This window comes from Lagenorhynchus albirostris, chromosome 16 (assembly GCF_949774975.1).
Source record: "Lagenorhynchus albirostris chromosome 16, mLagAlb1.1, whole genome shotgun sequence".
Lineage (NCBI taxonomy): Eukaryota > Metazoa > Chordata > Mammalia > Artiodactyla > Delphinidae > Lagenorhynchus > Lagenorhynchus albirostris.
This window is the reverse complement of record NC_083110.1, coordinates 47,041,565-47,060,033: the sequence shown is the minus strand read 5'-3', so window position 1 is coordinate 47,060,033 and position 18,469 is coordinate 47,041,565. Positions and strand designations below refer to the sequence as shown.

Sequence of the window (18,469 nt, the reverse complement as noted above, 5' to 3'; positions counted from 1 at the left end):
ATACCACTCAACACACAAAATTTCATATAGGGCATGATGCTGAGTAGGCCAGAATAACGATGTATAATAAGGGATGACTGCTTATTGCTGGTGAGTGTTGGGAAAGTGGCACATTTTAGTTGACTGTCATCATAGAAAACCAGGGCTTTCTTACACACTGTGGAAGAACTCCAGCGAGGTCTGGAACACCAAGTGCGAGTCAGGACAAATCCCCTGCTCTGGGGACCTGGGTAGGCCCAATTAGAGGACTATTGAAACTCTTCCATCTTTCCTTTTGGCAGTGCCAATAAAAGCTGCAACAGGCTGAAAATTTCCTTGTGTCTCATGATAAATAGATGTTTTCCTAAAACTTGGGAGGTCTTAGCCAAAGAAAAAACTTCTCCCAAACAGATCCTGAAATATAAGCAGTCCCACTAAATGTGGCCCCATTCGCTAAATGGGTAGAATCTATGGAATTTTTAAAGGAATTACTGCAAGGAACTTGGAGGAAAGATTATTCCAGCCCTGGAAAGCAAGTAGAATTCAGAATATGATTGCCAGAGTTATTTTATTCCTTTTTTTAAAATATATATATAATCAAACTTAACATGTGGAGCGCTGGCTCTTGATTGCCTGCCTTGGAAATTCAGCACTTGTTCTCTGTTTCTAAAAATGGAGCTACCAGTCTCCTAGCTCCTTGAGCCCCAAATCAGGAATCATCCTTGCTTTTTTTTTCTCTTTCATTGAACTCACTTCTCTTCATCACTGCTGTCACAACCCAAGCACCATCTTATTTTAACTAGTCTCTCCATACTTGCCCCTTTCCAGTTCATTTGTCACATCGCCAGAATGATCTTCTTCAAACACATCTGTTTATGCCATTCGCTTTCCCACTTAAAGCCCTTTATTGCTTTCCCTTTGATTATAGGATTAAATCTCAGATCCTTATCATGACCTACAAGATCCTGAATGATCTCATACAGGGGCCACAAACTCCTTCTATAAAGGCTAGCTAGTCAGTACTTTAGACTCTGTGAGCCATACGGTCTCTTGTTGCAGCTTCTTAGCTCTGCTGGTGTCACACAAGATATAAACATTATATAAAGGAATGGGTGTGACCATCTTCCAGAAGAGCTTTATTTACCAACACACGTGGAGGCCAGATTAGTTTGCCAGCCCCTGGTCTAGCACATGCCTATTTCACTAGCTCCTTCCTCCCTTCCTTACTTGGCTCTCCAGTCACACCTCTCATTCCTGCCATGGTTTTTCCCACTCAAGACCATGGTCCATTTTGTTCTCTCTGCCTAGACTGTCTCAGTTTAAATGTTACTTCCACAGAGGCCATTCCTGAATTCCTAATTTAATTATGTTTTCCTATTATACTCTTCTTTAACACCTTATGTTTTAATTTTCAGTAACTACACACTGATTTGTGTAATCATTTGTTTAATGTCTCTTTCACCTTCATATTGTAAGGTCCACGAGTGGAGAGACTGAATTTGCTTTGCTCCTCTTTGTATCTCCAGTACATGGCACAGTGCTTCACATATAGTAATTTCTCAATTAAATGTGTGTTAAATGAATAATGAGTTAATGAGATCTAATCAAAACATGACAGAGGAAACAAAAGATAACAATTTGGGCTCAGATCTAAAATATGAAATGCTTTAAGTCCATTGATCTCCAAGGTATATCATTTTTAAAGTTCTACACCTGAAATAAGGGATGTGTAATTCATAGGCATACCTCAGAATCTTGGTACTACAAAGGCATTTGTGGTTGACACATTGTGGCTTTTACGCAAAGTCGCATGCAGGTTGGGCATCTCTACTTCATCTTGTAGATCTGCTAACTGAAGCATGAGCCCCTAAAGTCAGCATGAAGGTTAAGAAAAAAATGGAAGGCACATAATAGCTCTTAATAGCCTTGGACTAGATGGAACACACTTCACTTCCCCTCATGTCCACTGACCAAGACTAGTTATATGGCTCCAGCTTAACTGCCACATAGACTAGGAATTGTCAGGGAGCACATGGACTATTTAGTGAGAGTGAACTATCTCTGCCAGAGAGTGTAAAAAATAGTTCAAATATATTTCCTAATATTAAACAAAATTGGCTATATGAAGGTACTATAAACCACACATATTGGTATACTATAGTTGATATATTTTACCAAATTAAAAAAGCTTTTCTTAAATTTTAATTTACCTCATTTATGTTAATATTCTCACTTGTTAGTAATCTTTAGGGTCTTACTCTCATGTCTCCCCCAGACACTTTTCTACAAAGACTTTTAATGTGTAATAGAGGAAAATGCTCATTTTGTAATAATTTCATTTTATGACCATGGTTTTTCTATATAATCTATAAGTTTTGGTCATTTTAAAAGAATTCTATGGTACATTTCCTTTCAAAAGTAAAATATTATTGTCCAAAACTTGACTGTAAGGGAATGATCCTTATAAGAAAAGAAATATCTATATGTTCTCTTTGCTCCCCAAATTGTCTGTCTCCACAAGTTATTCATCAGTCATACACTCGAATATTTATTGCATTTCAGCTATGGGCCAGACATTGTTCTAGGTGTTCAGGTGAATAAGACAGCTCTTCTACTGCTTACCTTTGCCAGGGAATATTTAAACATATTCCAGCATAATGATAAAAAGTTAGAATTCCTTATCAGCAAAATTTCAACAGTGTTTAATCTGATATTCTCTTGTGTCCTTGTTATTTTAGTTCTGCAAGTGTTTGTGGAATTGAAGTATCGATATCTCTGTAGGACACTGTCTTTTCATTTGGTCAGTATTCCTAGTCAGGTCTTTAGTAATCCTTGAGTTACACTTACAGGGATATAAAAATATACCTTGTTTTAAAGGGACAGTAATAAGCTCTGAGGCCGTATCTGCTCCATTGAAGAAGGTAGAAACAATTCTCTAGTTTGAAATCAGTGTCCTGGGTCTGTCCTCCTTATTTATATGGGCATACCTTGTTTTATTGCACTTCACTTTATTGTGCTTAGCAGATATTTTACTTTTTACGAATTGAAGGTTTGTGGCAACCCTGTGTCAAGCAAGTCTATCGGTGCCATCTTTTCCAATAGCATTTGCTCACTCTGTGTCTTTGTGACACATTTTGGTACTTCTCATAATTTTTCAAACTTTTTCATAATTATTATATTTGTCATGGTGATCTGTGATCAGTGATCTTTGATGGTACTACTGTAATTGCTTTGGTGTGCCACAAACTGTGCCCATATGACGGTGAACTTAATCCATAAATGTTGTGTGTGTTCTGACTGCTCCACCCAACGGCCATTCCCCCATCCCTCTCCCTCTCACCAGGCCTCCCTATTCCCTGAAATACAACAATATTGAAATTAGGCCAATTAATAAACCTACAGTGACCTCTAAGTGTTCAACTGAAAGGAAGAGTCACACATCTCTCACTTTAAATCAAAATCTGAAACTGATTAAGCTTAGTGAGGAAGGCATGTCAAAAGCCAGGAGAGGCCAAAAAGTAGACCTCTTGCACCAAACAGTCAGCCAAGTTGTGAATGCAAAGGAAAAGTTCTGGAAGGAAATGAAAAGTGCTACTTCAGTGAATACAAATGATAAGAAAGTGAAATAGCCTTGCTTCTGATATGGAGAAAGTTTTAGTGGTCTGGATAGAAGTACAAACCAGCCACAACATTCTCGTATGCCAAAGCCTAATCGAGAGCAAGGCCCTAACTCTTTTCAATTCTATGGAGGCTGAGAAGTGAGGAAGCTGCAGAAGAAAAGTTTGAAGCTAGCAGAAGTTGTTGATTCACGAAGTTTAAGGAAGGAAGCCATCTCCATAACATAAATGTGCAAGGTGAAGCAGCAGGTGCTGATGCAGAAGCTGTAGCAAGTTATCCAGAAGATCTAGCTGAGACAATGAATGAAGGTGGCTACACTAACCAACAGATTTTCAATGTAGGTGAAACTGCTTTGTATTGGAAGAAGATGCCAGCTAGGACTTTCATAGCAAGAGAGGAGAAGTCAATACCTGGCTTCAAAATTTCAAAGGACAGGCAGACTCTTGTTAGGGGCTAATCCAGATGGTGACTTGAAGGTGAAGCCAATGCTCATTTACCATTCTGAAAATCCGAGGGCCCTGAGAATTATGCTAAATCTATTCTTCCTGTGCTCTATAAATGGAACAATGAAGCCTGGATGACAGCACATCTGTTGACAACATGGTTTACTGAATATTTTAAGCTCACTATTGAGACCTACAGCTCAGAAAAAAAAAATTCCTTTCAAAATATTACTGCTCATTGACAATGAATATGGTCACCCAAGAGCTCTGATGGAGCTGTACAATGAGATTAATGTTGTTTTCATGACTGCTAACACAACATCCATTCTGCAGCCCATGGATCAAGAAGTAATTTTGACTTTTGAGTTTTATTATTTAAGAAATACATTTTGTAAGACTACAGCTGCCATAGATAGTGATTCCTCCAATGGATCTATGCAAAGTAAATTGAAAACCTTCTGGAAAGGATTTGCCATTCTAGATGCCATTAAGAACATTTGTAATTCACGGAAAGAGGTCAAAATATCAACATCAACAGGAATTTGGAAGAAGTTGATTCCAGCCATAGTGGATGTTTTTTAGGGTTTCAATACTTCAGTGGAGGAAATAACTGCAAATGTGGTAGAAATAGCAAAAGAACTAGAATTAGAAGTGGTGGCCATAGATTTGACTAACTTGCTGCAATCTAATGATAAAACTTAGAGGAGTTGCTTCTTATGGATGAGCAAAGAAAGTAGTTCCTTGAGATGGAATCTACTCCTGGTGAAGATGCTGTGAAGACTGTTGAAATGACAACAAAGGATTTAGAATAGTACATAAACGTAGTTGATAAAGCAGCAGCAGGGTTTGAGAGTATTAACTTCAATTTGGAAAGACGTTCTACTGTGGGTAAAATGTTATCAAACAGCAGTGCATGCTGCAGAGAAAATCGTTCATGAAAAGAAGAGTCAATTGATGTGGCAAACTTCACTCTTGTCTTATTTTAAGAAACTGCCACAGCCACCCCAGCCTTCAGCCATCACCCTGATCAGCCAGCAGCCTTCAGCATTGAGGCCAAGCCCTCCACCAGCAAAAAGATTACAACTTGCTAAAGACTTAGATGATGGTTAACATTTTTTTAGTAATATGGTATTTTTTTAAATTGAGATATGTACATATTTTTAGACATAATGCTATTGTGCACTTAATACCATGGTATAGAGTAAACATAACTTTTATATGCACTGGGAAAACAAAAAATTTATGTGACTCACTTTACTATGATCTTCACTTTATTGTGGTGGTCTGGAACCAAACCCACAATATCTCTGAGCGATGCTTGTATAGCTTGCCTAAAGGTACTCCTCTGGAGAGATCTGTCTCACAAAACCAGATCTGCTTCCTCCAAATAAAGGCAAGAGCCTAAGGAATGATGGAGAGGGATGGATTCAAACATGAATTCTTGACCAAGTGGAAATCTTCCCTGACACAGAACCTCCTGAGACACTCTGCCACAGGGATTCTGTTGATCTGCAAGGATTTTTCTTTGCCATGGAATCTGGAAATCTTGCCTCCTTGGTTTTCCATAATGGAAGTCTTTAAGAAATTGCTTTCTCTGAAAAGGTCAGAATTATTTGAACAAAAAAAAACAAAACTGGAATTTCCAATTTAGTAGTTAAATGTGATTGGAATAATCAAGAAGTCTCATGGGGGAAAATGTTATCTAAGACCCTCCATAATGTAGAAATACTTGTGAGTTTGAGCTTTGATTTCCAAAATGTATATCTGGGTTTGGGGGGAAAACATGAGTCTGCCCCACAGCCTTGAGTCACCCTCCTCTTCCCTCTTGCTATATCAGTGTATACATATTTGCTTGTATGTGTGCTAATTATGTCTCAAATTACAAAAAAGAAAATGTATTTCTCCTCTATTACAATACATTTGTACGTAGGAAGCAAAGAGAACTTTTCTATAGCCTGAATTTAGAACAGCTTATGTCAGGAGTTTGAAAAATAACAAAGAATGAAAAGAAAAACCAGAACAATGTTGTTCAACCTTTTTAAACTCCATACCCATAATCTTTATTAAGACAGGCACTGTGCTAAGTGCTTTTATGTTTGTTTGTTTGTTTTTTACATTTTATCTTTACAACAACTCTCTGAGGTAAATATTATTATCCCTGTTTTTATAAGTGAAGAAACTAAAGCTTAGAGAAATTAAATAAAACGATGACTTCAGCCTGAGCTTTGTTTATCTCTGAATCATACTTTTTTGATCAAAGTAAAAATCTCTATGCTGGAGAGACTAATAAAAGCTCCCCATGGAGACTTCTCTCTTGCCCCAGCACCTACCCTAGAACACAACAAGGTTGACTGATACCTGGAAACTAGATTCTTTCTCATATTCTTCTTTAACCTATACTTTCTGTCATTTGTATATTTAAATTAACAGTGGATTTTAAAATTCATTTCTAAAGATGAGATAATAACACCAAATGTGTTATTTGAAATTTTACATGTTCCGCTCACCCCCTTCCCAGATTTGGGTGAGCCAAATTCTCAGTGCCTTCCTCTACCACCAGCCCAACATTGAGAATACTGGGAATGAAAGAACCTTGGAAATCCAGTTCTTCTACCATCACTCACATGACAAATGCTATTCATACTCATGACAACACTTCATGAGGATAGCTCAAGTTATCAGGAATCTCAAGAGGCCTAGCATTCTCACACTGAAGATCACATATATCAAAATACACGTAAACAAAAGTAATGTTATTTTCAGAATAAACTTGATTCCAACTTAATATATCTTTAAAAAGAAAAATATTCTCAATCCTGGATATGTTAATTTAACTATTGTTAGTTACACATGATTTTCCACAGAGCTGTAACATTTGTGAATTTTTATCTGTTTCAGTGTGTGAACTGAGTATCTGTGGTATGTCAAGAACTGTTCTAGGTAGTAGCAGAGCTGAATCCAGACCAAGGAATTCTTAAACAATGTAGTGTGTTTTCTTACCATACTACAAAATAGCTCACTGGATTTAAACTCAAAAATGGGATGGAAATTAAAGCCCTAAAATCTAGGGCAAACTCAAGGCTTAGAAAGCTCAGATGAAGAGAAGTATTTTCATCACATTGGTCCTATGGATTCTTAGTTTTAGTCTCTTCTTTGAGGACCAGGAATTTCTGCCCTAGTGACAGCACGGAGTGGTTAGAGAAAGGATGAGCTTTACGTCTCAAATTGTCACCACTACCTGGACCTCCATTTTATAGTCACAGAAAATTAAAGCTGAAAGGGATCTGAAGATAATAAACTTTCATAACCCCTTACTTCACATATGAAGAAACTGAGGCCCAGAAGAAGGTTGTTTTTTTGCTTTGGGTTTTTTTTTTTTCATAATTATTGGTCAAGTTTTCTAAAGAAACTGCTGAAATCTAATCTTCTTTATATATTGGAGATATAAAGTAAGATTAAGGGCAAACAGGAGGAGAAAAGAAGAAAGGAAACGCATTTGTAGGAACAAGCATACATGTGCTAGACTTAGTACTAGATCTTCACACATTTAACTTAGTTTAGGTTACAAATGACATAAAACCCAATTTGGTTCGCTTATCCCCTCCCCCCCAAAATAGGAGGGGGTGGAATTTATTGATATTGTTCCTGAAAAATCCAGGAGTAAAGCTCCAGACATGTCTGGATTAATTCCGTCAACATCATGAAGACTTAGTTTCTGTCTATTTCTTGACTCTACCTTCTGCTGGATTGGGTTCATTCATAGTAGCAAGCATTTCAGTGCCAAGTCTTACAAAAAAACCACCTGTTTCCCCAAAAGCTCAACACTAGTCCAGGAATTGAATCTCACTGACTTGACTGGCCTGCCTTGAGTTTTGTACCCATTGCTAAATTAATCACTTAGGAATGGATTAATTGATCAGTTTAACTTCCGTCACCTTTATCTGGGCTGAAAGTGGGGGAGGGTTGATCTTCTAAAACAAAAATTTAGCTACTGTTGCCACAGAAGAGCCATGCCCCTCTACTCAGTAGAATTATCCCCAGTAGCTCATCCCAGCCCCTGTTCCCACCCTCCTGACCCCAACCCAAAGCCTCAGGCATTCAGTCCTCCTAGGTATTGAGGAAATAGGCAACATGTTTATTATTCAAGTAGTTTGGATTACTGGTGAATGTTATTTACTTTCTCAGCTGGCTGGAGAAGGCAAACATACTCGTCTGTGAACAGTTTTCCATTGTTTGCTGTAAGATTATTTCCTGAATTTGTATACATTTGTTTATACTGGAGCTATAGGGAAACATCTTCTGAAACTGGAAGTATGAACTTTTGGGGAATTCTCATTTTATTTTCAATTCATCGTGTGGGGTTTTACACACTTGTTTATATTTAACTAAATGCCTATCAGAATGGTTACCTTATACAGAATTGTTTAGAGGATGTCTGTGTGTCTTTTTAAACATAAGAAATCCAAACATATGTAGCCTGGGATAACAAGGATTACAAACATACATGTGTATCAGTTTTAAAACTTTCCTTCTTAGCCTCTATTTAAAATGGCAAATGCATACATCCCTAGATATATTAGTAGCCACAGGCCTAGAATAAACAAGTCAAGGACCAAAAGAAGAGAAGAAACTAATAAGTATATTAGTTTTTTTTTAAGCTAGTATTTCCAACTCAGTGATGGAGAAGTCCCTCCTGCAGATAAAGTTGGAGGTAATGTAGTTGCTCAGGACATGAGTAGGGCTCTTGTAAGTGAATTTGGCTTCTGTAACTTATATACAAGAAATAGGTTTGAGATGGTTATTAAAAAGCAAATAAAACCTGCAGGTGGTCCCTCTGAATAGTGAGGCCTAGTTCCTGATTCAGGGCCAGCAGCAGCAGACAGACACACAGAACAGCAGACACGCTGCCAGGGAGGTGGAATGCCAAATGGCAGACTGTTAGATGCTTGTTTGGGTTGGAAGGGGACAGAGAGACAACAGGAGCACGTATCTCTCCATCTCTATCTCCTTTTCCCCTCCCCACTCTTTTTCCTTCCCTTTCCCTCTGCTATGCTTTCATCATCAAGAGTGAGTGACTTTTTTTTGCTGGACTTACTGATGCGACTGACTTACTCTCCATTACATTTGCTGCTGGGCTCCGGAGCCATATGAAGGAGTTAAATTACAATAAGAGCTCTCCTGGCTAGAGGGCAAGTCTAGTTAAGCCAGTTCCACATTGGGAGGGAGAGGGAAACTTACCACCAATACCACTGCCAGGAGGAAGGAGAGCTGACCACCCACCCTTTCAAACTGTGTGGCTCTCAACGCCTGGTCCCTTTTCTCTCTTCCCAGGAATCTGTTTCCTGAACTTAATTTGCACGCACTGTCAAGACCATACCAGTTAGAGATAATGGCTCTCTAACTGTTTTGCCTAGGTGCCATTTCCCCCACTAAGATGTAAGCTTCTGAAAGGCCCTAACCGAGTTTCTCTTGGTACCAAACTGCACTAAACACCCACATGCTCATTTGATTGAATCAGTAATTAAAGAAACATTTTTATGCATTTTTTGATCCTCTTGGTCTGCAGCTATAGTGTCTGCCACTCCTTAAGTTTCTTTAATCCTCTACTTCCCTGTCAGAAATGGAATCTAGACCTGGTTTTAGGGGAACCCAACTTCTGCCCCTTGATAGATATGGCTAAAAACAAAGTTTAACAGATGGAAAATGTCTCTGAAGTATTTGCATGTAAATAAGGATGTCTCAGTAAGTTTGAGCTTGCTATATGAGTGTAGAGTGTAGACTCCTCATATAATTTTGGAAGAAGGTAGTCAGAAATGGTGACAAATTTGGGTCAGAAGTGGGAAGGGAATATTCTAATTTAAAACTGTCCACATATCCAGTTTTCTAAGACAGTGTAAAAATGCATTCTTCCTCCATTGCTTTGTTAAGTTTGTTGTCCTATACTAAATACTTACTATATTTTTAGGACTTTTTTCCAGAGAGATGTATTCTGATTCATTGACTAGTACTAGGCTGATTTGACTGCCGTGTCTTTATAATGCATTTAAATATATGGCAAAATAAGTCTCCATTCACTGATCTTTTTTTTTTTTAATTTTTAATATTCTCATTGCCTTATTTTTCCTTTAGAATCAATTTTTTTTTTTTTTTTTTTTTGCGGTACGCGGACCTCTCACTGTTGTGGCCTCTCCCGTTGCGGAGCACAGGCTCCGGACGCGCAGGCTCAGCGGCCATGACTCACAGGCCCAGCTGCTCCGCGGCATGTGGGATCTTCCCGGACCGGGGCATGAACCCACGTCCCCTGCATCAGCAGGCGGACTCTCAACCACTGCGCCACCAGGGAAGCCCTAGAATCAATTTTTAAATTCCAAAAAACTTGTAGAATTAATTAAGAATTACTTTTTTCTTACTAGTTATTGTTGGTATATAGGGAAATCAATTTAATATCAAAATTTTTAAATTAATTTGATGGATTTTATGTTGGCTTATTATTATTTTAAATCATGATTTTCCTTCTTTCTATTAATTATAAATTTTATTTTTTATCTTAGTACATTAACCAGAGCAATGTTAAATATCATTGGTATTACTAAGCATCTTTGGTTTATGCTGATTTTACTGTGAAAAATCTATATTATTTCATAGTAAAGTATGATATAGACCAACCGCTTAAGGAAGATATTCTGTCTCATTTTGAGAAAGTCACTTTTTTTCATGTTGTATCTTTTTTCCATGAATTGATATTGTTAATGGATGCCTTTTAAATACATGTTGAGATTAGCATGTTTCTTTTCATTGTACCTATTAATATGAAAGAACATACCTATTAACATTAATAGAAGAATGATCTATAGTTTGGTGTGTGTTTATATGTGTAAATGTGATGTGTGTGTCTGTAATCAACATTATACTAACTTGACAATTTTAAACAAATCACAAGTAAAACACTTAAGACCTGGAGTCTTTTTTTGTTTTAAATATTTATTGACTGTGTTTTCAGTTTCTTTTATGTATTTTAGTTTATACTGATTTCTTTTATATTGAGTTAATTTTGGTAACTTTTTTTTCCAAGAAAAATTAGCCTGTTTCTTTTAGATTTAAAACTTTATTCACATGGACACGTACCCTTCTTTGGCTTTAAAGAACTTATCTGTATCTGCTATATCCTATCTGGCAGAGGGAGACAGTGGGGATGCTTGCCTATCTTTAAGTGGTGTGGAAAAAAACAAAAAAGAAATAAAATGTCTCCCCTGAAATGCCAAACCAATATCCACCTTCAGGCAGATTTGGTGCCAGAATTCATTCTTCTAGTATGTTCTAAAAATCCAGTTAAAGTAGTCATATGCAGTATTACCTCCAAGGTATCTGGCAGAAATGAAAGTAACTCTCCAAAGGAATAACCTTTAAACTCAGGCCTCAAAGAATTTCTGAGACAAAGTTTCTAGGAACTTTAGGCTCACCATAGGAACATGGCTCACAATAGAAAAAAAAAAAAATCACGTAAGACACAAGGAAACACACCATCATGAGCAACAACGATTGACTGCACCTATTAATATGAAAAAATGTACTTATTAATATATATCTATTAATATTAATAGAAGAATGTTAATAGATTGGTGTGTATTTATAGGTCTACAAAAACACTCAAACTCCTAAAGATTGCAGATTTTTAAATAACTAAAGATAATATAGTATATTGATTGTGTTTAAAGAAATAAAAGAGAGTACTGACAATGTGACTAGGGAGAAAGAAGCTATCAAAACTGATCACGCAGATTTGAAAAACAGAATTTTTGAAAATGAAAAACAAAATAAATTTGAAATTAAAAGGACAAATTAAACATCAGAATAAACACATATATAGGGAGAATGGTGAACCGAAAGATAAATCAGAAGAAATTACATGGAATCTAGCATAGAGAGGGAAAACATTATAAAAAGATCAAGACACATGAAGATAGAATGAGAATATCTATCATATTTCTAAGTAGAGTACTGTATCTACCAGACAGGGAGAATGGAGAGAACTAATGGCTGAACAATTTCCAAAATTAATGACAAAAATGAGTCTTCAGGTTCAGAAAACACAATGAAGTTAAAGAAAGTAAGCAAAAAGAAACTTAAAACCTCAAAATATTCAAGTAAAACTGCAGAACACCAAAGGCAAAAAGAAAACAATATAAGCATCGAGATATGAAAGAATTACCTGCAATCAAATTGAGTTGACTTCTTGACCCCCACCCAAAACGGTAGACTAAAAAAAAAGAATGCAGTGCCCATTTCATACCCATTAGGATAGCTATTTAAAAAAATAAAATACCAAGTGTTGGCAAGGGTGTGGAGAAATTAGCACCTTTGTGCATTGCTGGTAGGAATGAAAAAATGATGCAACTGCTGCGGGAAATGATATGGTGATTGATCAACAATTTAAACACAGAATTACTGTATGATCCAACAATCTCACTTCTGAGTACATACCCAAAAGAAGTGAAAGCAGAGACTTGAACAGATAATGGTACACCCATGTTCATAGCAGCATTACTCACAATATCCAAAAGGTGAATGCATTGACAAAATGTGGTATATACACACAATGCAATATTATGTGGCCTTAAAAAAGAAGGAAACTCTGACCCCTGTTACAACATGGATGAACCTTGGAGAGAAGTGAAATAAGCCCATTACAAAAGGACAAATATTGTATGATTCCACTTATAGGAGGTACCTAGAGTGGTCAAATTAATAGGGACAGAAATAGAATGGTGGTTGACAGGAGCTGGGGCAAGTGGGGAGTGAAGGATTACTTTCTAATGCCTATAGAGTTTCAATTTGGGAAGATTTTAAAAGTTCTAGTGATGGATGGTGGTGATGGTTGCAGAACAATGTGAATGTACTTAATGCCAGAGAACTGTACGCTTAAAATAGGTTTAAAAGGTACATTTTATATTATATATATTTTACCATAATAAAAAAGCTGCTCTGCCTCTACCCAGGAATAGTCTGCCACTCTTCCTGGGGTGTTAATATAAGAATCAGTCTTAATACTTTCAGAGAAGTCAACTCTGTCATCCCTTTCTAAAGCTGTTCTTACCACAGCACAGAGGTCAAAACAAAAATATTATCTAGGGGTGCCTTATGTTTGTATAGCACTTTATATTTGAAGAAGGCTTTTATGTATCCAAACCCATTTAATCTCCAAACCCATTTAATCCCGTGACAGCCTTATAAGGTAAGTAGTATTACACCCCTCTAATTGATGTAAGACAGTGGAGCCTAAGAGATTAAGTTGTCCAAGACCACTGGGCTATTAAGGATGCAAAGGTTCAAATAACTTATCTTCTGACTGAAGCCATTGATCTCCCAACATACAGAAATAGTTGTCAACTTACTATGAACTTTACATTTAAAATGCCAAAAGCAAAGTGCTATGCTTGTTAAACTGAATGAAGAAAAGAAAAAGAAAGATAACATCATTACGTTCTCAGGAACCAAGGAATAATGATTACACTGAGTTTACGCTCTGAATCCTATTAACATATTTGTGGCTTTTTATAGTGCTCTAGTTCCAAGCCTTGGTCACGTTTAAACTCCAGTTGGCTATTTGTATCTTTGCACTTTAGCTTCTGAAAATACCCTTTAATTTTGGGGTTGAGGGTCTTTCCCTTAAAACTCATTGTCTTAGGTTGCAGCTGTTCAAATTTTAATTGAAATTCTCAAAAATTTTTGTCTGATTCCAATAAAATCAAGTAGCCAGGTTGTTCTCTCATTGTTATGCAAGAACTGTTTCATTTTTGGTCTTAAATTTCCTTTTTTATTGCTCTCCTTGGAGTGGATGGCTAATGTAAATGGGAGAAACCTGGCAACGCACCATCACTACCCTTAGCAATTACAGGAGCTCCCCGCTAGAACAAATGGCTGGGTCAGCGCAACCTCACGCACACAGCTGGGTTTGTTTCCCTTTGAAGACTGCCATAGATAAGTCAACTCAGAACCCCAACTCTCCTGCTTCCGAATGCTGACCCAGTAGCTTTCTCTGTCTCTGGGAAGGTTGGGAACCTCATGGAAGAGGGGTGACCTTTTTGCCACCCCTTTCTGTGAACAAGCCTCCCTGAATGTATTAACTGACAACATAGATAACACTCCCTGAGGCAGTATGCAGTAGGTTTCTCACAGTGGTGGTATTCAGTGAAAGATTCGAGATTTTGCACTCCCGTGTGCTACCAGTAAAGTAGACACTGGCAAGTTAAACACTGAAGGTTCAAAGAGAGGGTCCTCTCTTTGCCCTTTCAAGTTGTTCCAGCTACTGTGAGGTGGAAACTGGACAATCTTCTTACCATTGCATTTACAGCACAGATTCTGAAGTCAGATCTCCCACTTCATATATATTAAAATGTTTGAGAACACGCCACTTTAAAGTGCTCACAGCATTTTCTCTCAGAAGAGAGACCCAAATTCTTTTACAGTATTTTGCTGTAAAATTCATAAGCCAGAGCGCAACAGGAAAATGAAGTACTTTAACAAAAAATTAACTCACACCTATCATTTGGACAACACCAGGAGAACTCTTCCCTTGGGTATATCTGATATATTGCTTTTATTCTCATAGCTTACATTTTTTAAGCACCTCCTCTGTGCCAGAAACTGTGCTAAGCACTTCACACACATTATGTCGTTTAATCCAGACCACAGAACAGTGTGGTAGATGCTAACTTATTCTCATTCTACATACATACACACAAAGTAAAGAGGTTGAGTGGACACAGAGCAAGTAAGTGGCTTGTTCTGTGTAAAATTACTTCTTCTGTGTAAAGATGTACAAACCTATCTCAAAGAGATTGTTGCCTTTTATAACAACCCCGAAAAGAACTTCATAATCCCAATTTAAAGAATTTTCAGTATCAGTCTTCCCAACCCCTGTCAGTAGCTTATAGATTTTAGTATTTTCTTCTTTCAGCAGGGGGGGAGCACCAACTTTCATATTATAATTTCATGCGTTTCATATTTATTTTGTTTTCCCTCAACTTTTCTCTTCTGCATGATTTAAACAAAAAATAATAACAGGAAATCTTGGTTAACATTCCTTCCAAGGTTGTATTCTCTAATGCCTCAGTCACTTTGCTTTCAATGTCAAACTTTATTCAACTTTCTATATTCTACTAAAGAGTGAAAGATATGAAGCACTTGTTATTTTTCATTGTGAAAATATAGCCAAAAAAATTCAATGGCAAACAAAAAAGGAAAGTATCTCCATGTTATGAATGAAGCAGACTTTTTTTTCAGACTTTTATTTTTAATGCTGCTTAAAAGATGAAGGACATTATGAGGTCAAGCTTGTTTTGAGAAAGGTGTTTTTTTAGGTATTTTATTCTGGCATTTATATAATTTCAACAAGATATTTTTGCAATCCATTTAACATAAAATTAAGAAGATGAACATCTACTTCGTTCTCAGAATTTAAAGCGAACATAGGCTATGTATAAGAAATGGTTCCTGGGCTTCCCTGGTGGCGCAGTGGTGAGAATCTGCCTGCTAATGCAGGGAACATGGGTTCGAGCCCTGGTCTGGGAGGATCCCACATGCCGCGGAGCAACTAGGCCCGTGAGCCACAACTACTGAGCCTGCACGTCTGGAGCCTGTGCTCCGCAAAAAGAGAGGCCGCCATCGTGAGAGACCCGCGCACCGCGATGAAGAGTGGCCCCCGCTTGCCACAACTAAAGAAAGCCCTCGCACAGATATGAAGACACAACACAACAAAAATAAATAAATAAATTAATAAACTCCTACCCCTAACATAAAAAAAAAAAAGAAATGATTCCTGCCCTGATAAGCTTATGATTTAGTGGTTGAGAGAGATAAACATACCAATAAATTTAATTATACCCAAGGCAGTACATATTAGGTCATTTTACCTTCCTTCAGGTTCTTTAACAAGACCTGAAAGTGTGTTCTCTAAAACGCATCTTGAATCTGTCCTCCACATCAGTGAAGCCTGATTTTGAATTTCAGAAGTAGCCTAATTTTATGCTTCAAAGATTAGAATCTGTTTTCCCTTCATTTATTGTCTGATTATTGTGATCAACTCTTAAATCCGGATTGAAATGCTGAGAGACACTAACATGTTACCCACTTTAAGGTGTATCTTTATGTTCCTCTTACACTAGAGTCATCGGAAATCGGGCCTTCCCTTGTGATTCACACCACTGTCTCGTTTGGAGTTACATACTTGGAACACAGCACTGAAGATGTGCAGGAGTTAATCTTCCAGCAGCTGGAAAATATTTTGCCTGGTTTGCCTCAGCCAGTTGCTACCAAATGCCAGAAATGGAGACATTCACAGGTAATCAGAGAATCCAGTGGTATGTGCAGTTTTCTCAATCAGACCTGACTTTACTTTTTCTCATCCTTTGACACTCGCTAGTAAAAGAAATTAACATGATCTTGGGAGCAAATATGTGTTTGCCTAATAAAGAAGTTTACATGCAGGTTTTATTATCCTGTTATTTCTCAATAAGAGATACATATAATTTTCCCCGATGTTATGTTCAAATTCTAGCATCTCAAGACTTATATACCCTGAAGATCTGGGGTTTCCTATGCAGGCAAGGCAGGTTATATATCAAAATGCAGCTGCTTCTCTGGGGTTTTTCTAAATCAGTACTGTGGTTATATAGAAACCACTATAACCTCCCAAATTTTTGCAATATGTCGAATTAACCTTGTAAGTGTATTTTGCTACCACAATTTTCATTTTTATTAAGTTCCCACTTTGGTTTTGACTGCTGCCAGTAGAGCTGTTTGGGGGAGAAAGATGAATACCTGCAACAGCTAGTTGAGCTGTTTTTTCAGGGTTAGATAAACCTGCTGATCGCTCTCCTAGTTCAAACTTAAAATCTCTTTACACTAAGTAAATGTTGACTTTTTTGAAAATCTCTGCATACTCCAGCAGAAGTTTGTGAGTATTCATAGAAAAAGTCTTTTGATCTGTAAACTCAGTTGTGAAGTCATCTGGGGACAATGGAGCAAAGGACAGAAGGAAAAAAGAAGCAGTGACTTGTCCATTTTTTCCTAAGATTTCTGAGCACATTGATTACCTGACTTACGAGCACTATTGATTACCAAAGCTGTGAAGCCTTTAGAAAAAGTGGTTGTGAGAAATGGCAGCAGATTTTGTTTATTTTAAAGGACTTTCCAAAATCAGAGGAAATGGTAAATTACTTCCTAAAATACTGCAGCAGGTCTATGTGTTTACCCATATCTTCTCAAGTTAAATTATACACTGAACCTTCTGGGAAAATATTTACTTAAACACATCATGGTCACTTTAAAAGACTTTACTTTTTCCTTTTAAAACAATTTTTAAAATCTCAATAGCTAATGTCTTTAAGTGATATTTAACTTAATCTTAAGTTGGCCTGAAAAAGAATACAAAGAAATAATCTTGCTGATATAATTTGAAGGTAGATATATTACACAGCAAGTCACTTCGCAATTTATATACATTCTTTTAGAAGAAATGATAGTTTGAGTTTCTTCTTGTGACTTCCTCAAAATAATTTGTTAATAAACTGAAAAGATGGGTTAAAATCTACTTATTTCCTAAAATTTAATGTGTTAGTAGAAATAGATTTGACTTGCCCACAAAATGACTTAGTCAAAGTTGTGCAATATCACAAAATTTAAAAGTTCTTTATTTAAAGTCATGAAATCTACATTGGCTGCAAAGCCTGAAAGGGAATAAGATGTCATTCAAATTTAGAGGTTTGTATTTTCCACTATTCATAGTACCTTGACCAACATTCTACAGAACATAACGTCATGATAGCAGAGATCTTACCTACATTGTTCAATAGAGAGAGTGAGAGAGAGAGATCTCCCATATCACCTTAGGAGAAAGGCTAATTAGTGACAGGTCCAGAGACTTAATAACATTTAGCTAGTTAGTGTTCAGTTATTATTCCTAAGAGAACGCTTCTCCAATGTTTTTAAAAGGTTCATCTTAACCCTTGAAATTTAACATAAATGTCAATTCACCCTTTTCCGTTGCCATCCCAGGACACAAGCTCTACCTGAAATGAATTCATGAATGTTTGTGTATAAATATGGTCTAATATAGTGCTTAAACTGAAGAGAAGAATGGTGTAGAAAGAGGGACAAAAAAGAAAGAACAGCCAACTGATTTTGAAGTTTCCCTCATCTCTGATTCCCCTTGCAGGAGAATCCTGCCCTTTATTTCTTCCAGCCTGGGTCTCACCCTTCATTCCTTTTCCTCCTTCCTCTGTCCTGCTTCACCCATACCTTCTCCTGTTCTTCCCTCTCCACCCGCTTCCTTCCCTTCTTTCTCACTGACAAACAAGTGATACAGCCCTTCAAACCCTCATTTTATAAAATCCTAGATAGACTACAGGACTGGGGTCCCTGCCTCAGGA

At 37.1% G+C, this 18,469-nt stretch overlaps 1 protein-coding gene across 3 annotated transcripts in view; it reads left to right on the top strand.

The window, feature by feature from the left end:
* RNLS (renalase, FAD dependent amine oxidase) overlaps window positions 1–18,469 on the top strand; it is a 267,966-nt gene that overhangs the window by 227,479 nt on the left and 22,018 nt on the right. For all 3 annotated transcript variants that reach the window (XM_060126440.1, XM_060126439.1, XM_060126441.1), the window contains one exon: window positions 16,205–16,380. In XM_060126440.1, coding sequence (XP_059982423.1) covers window positions 16,205–16,380 — 176 coding nt within the window. The remainder of the gene's footprint in view (window positions 1–16,204; window positions 16,381–18,469) is intronic.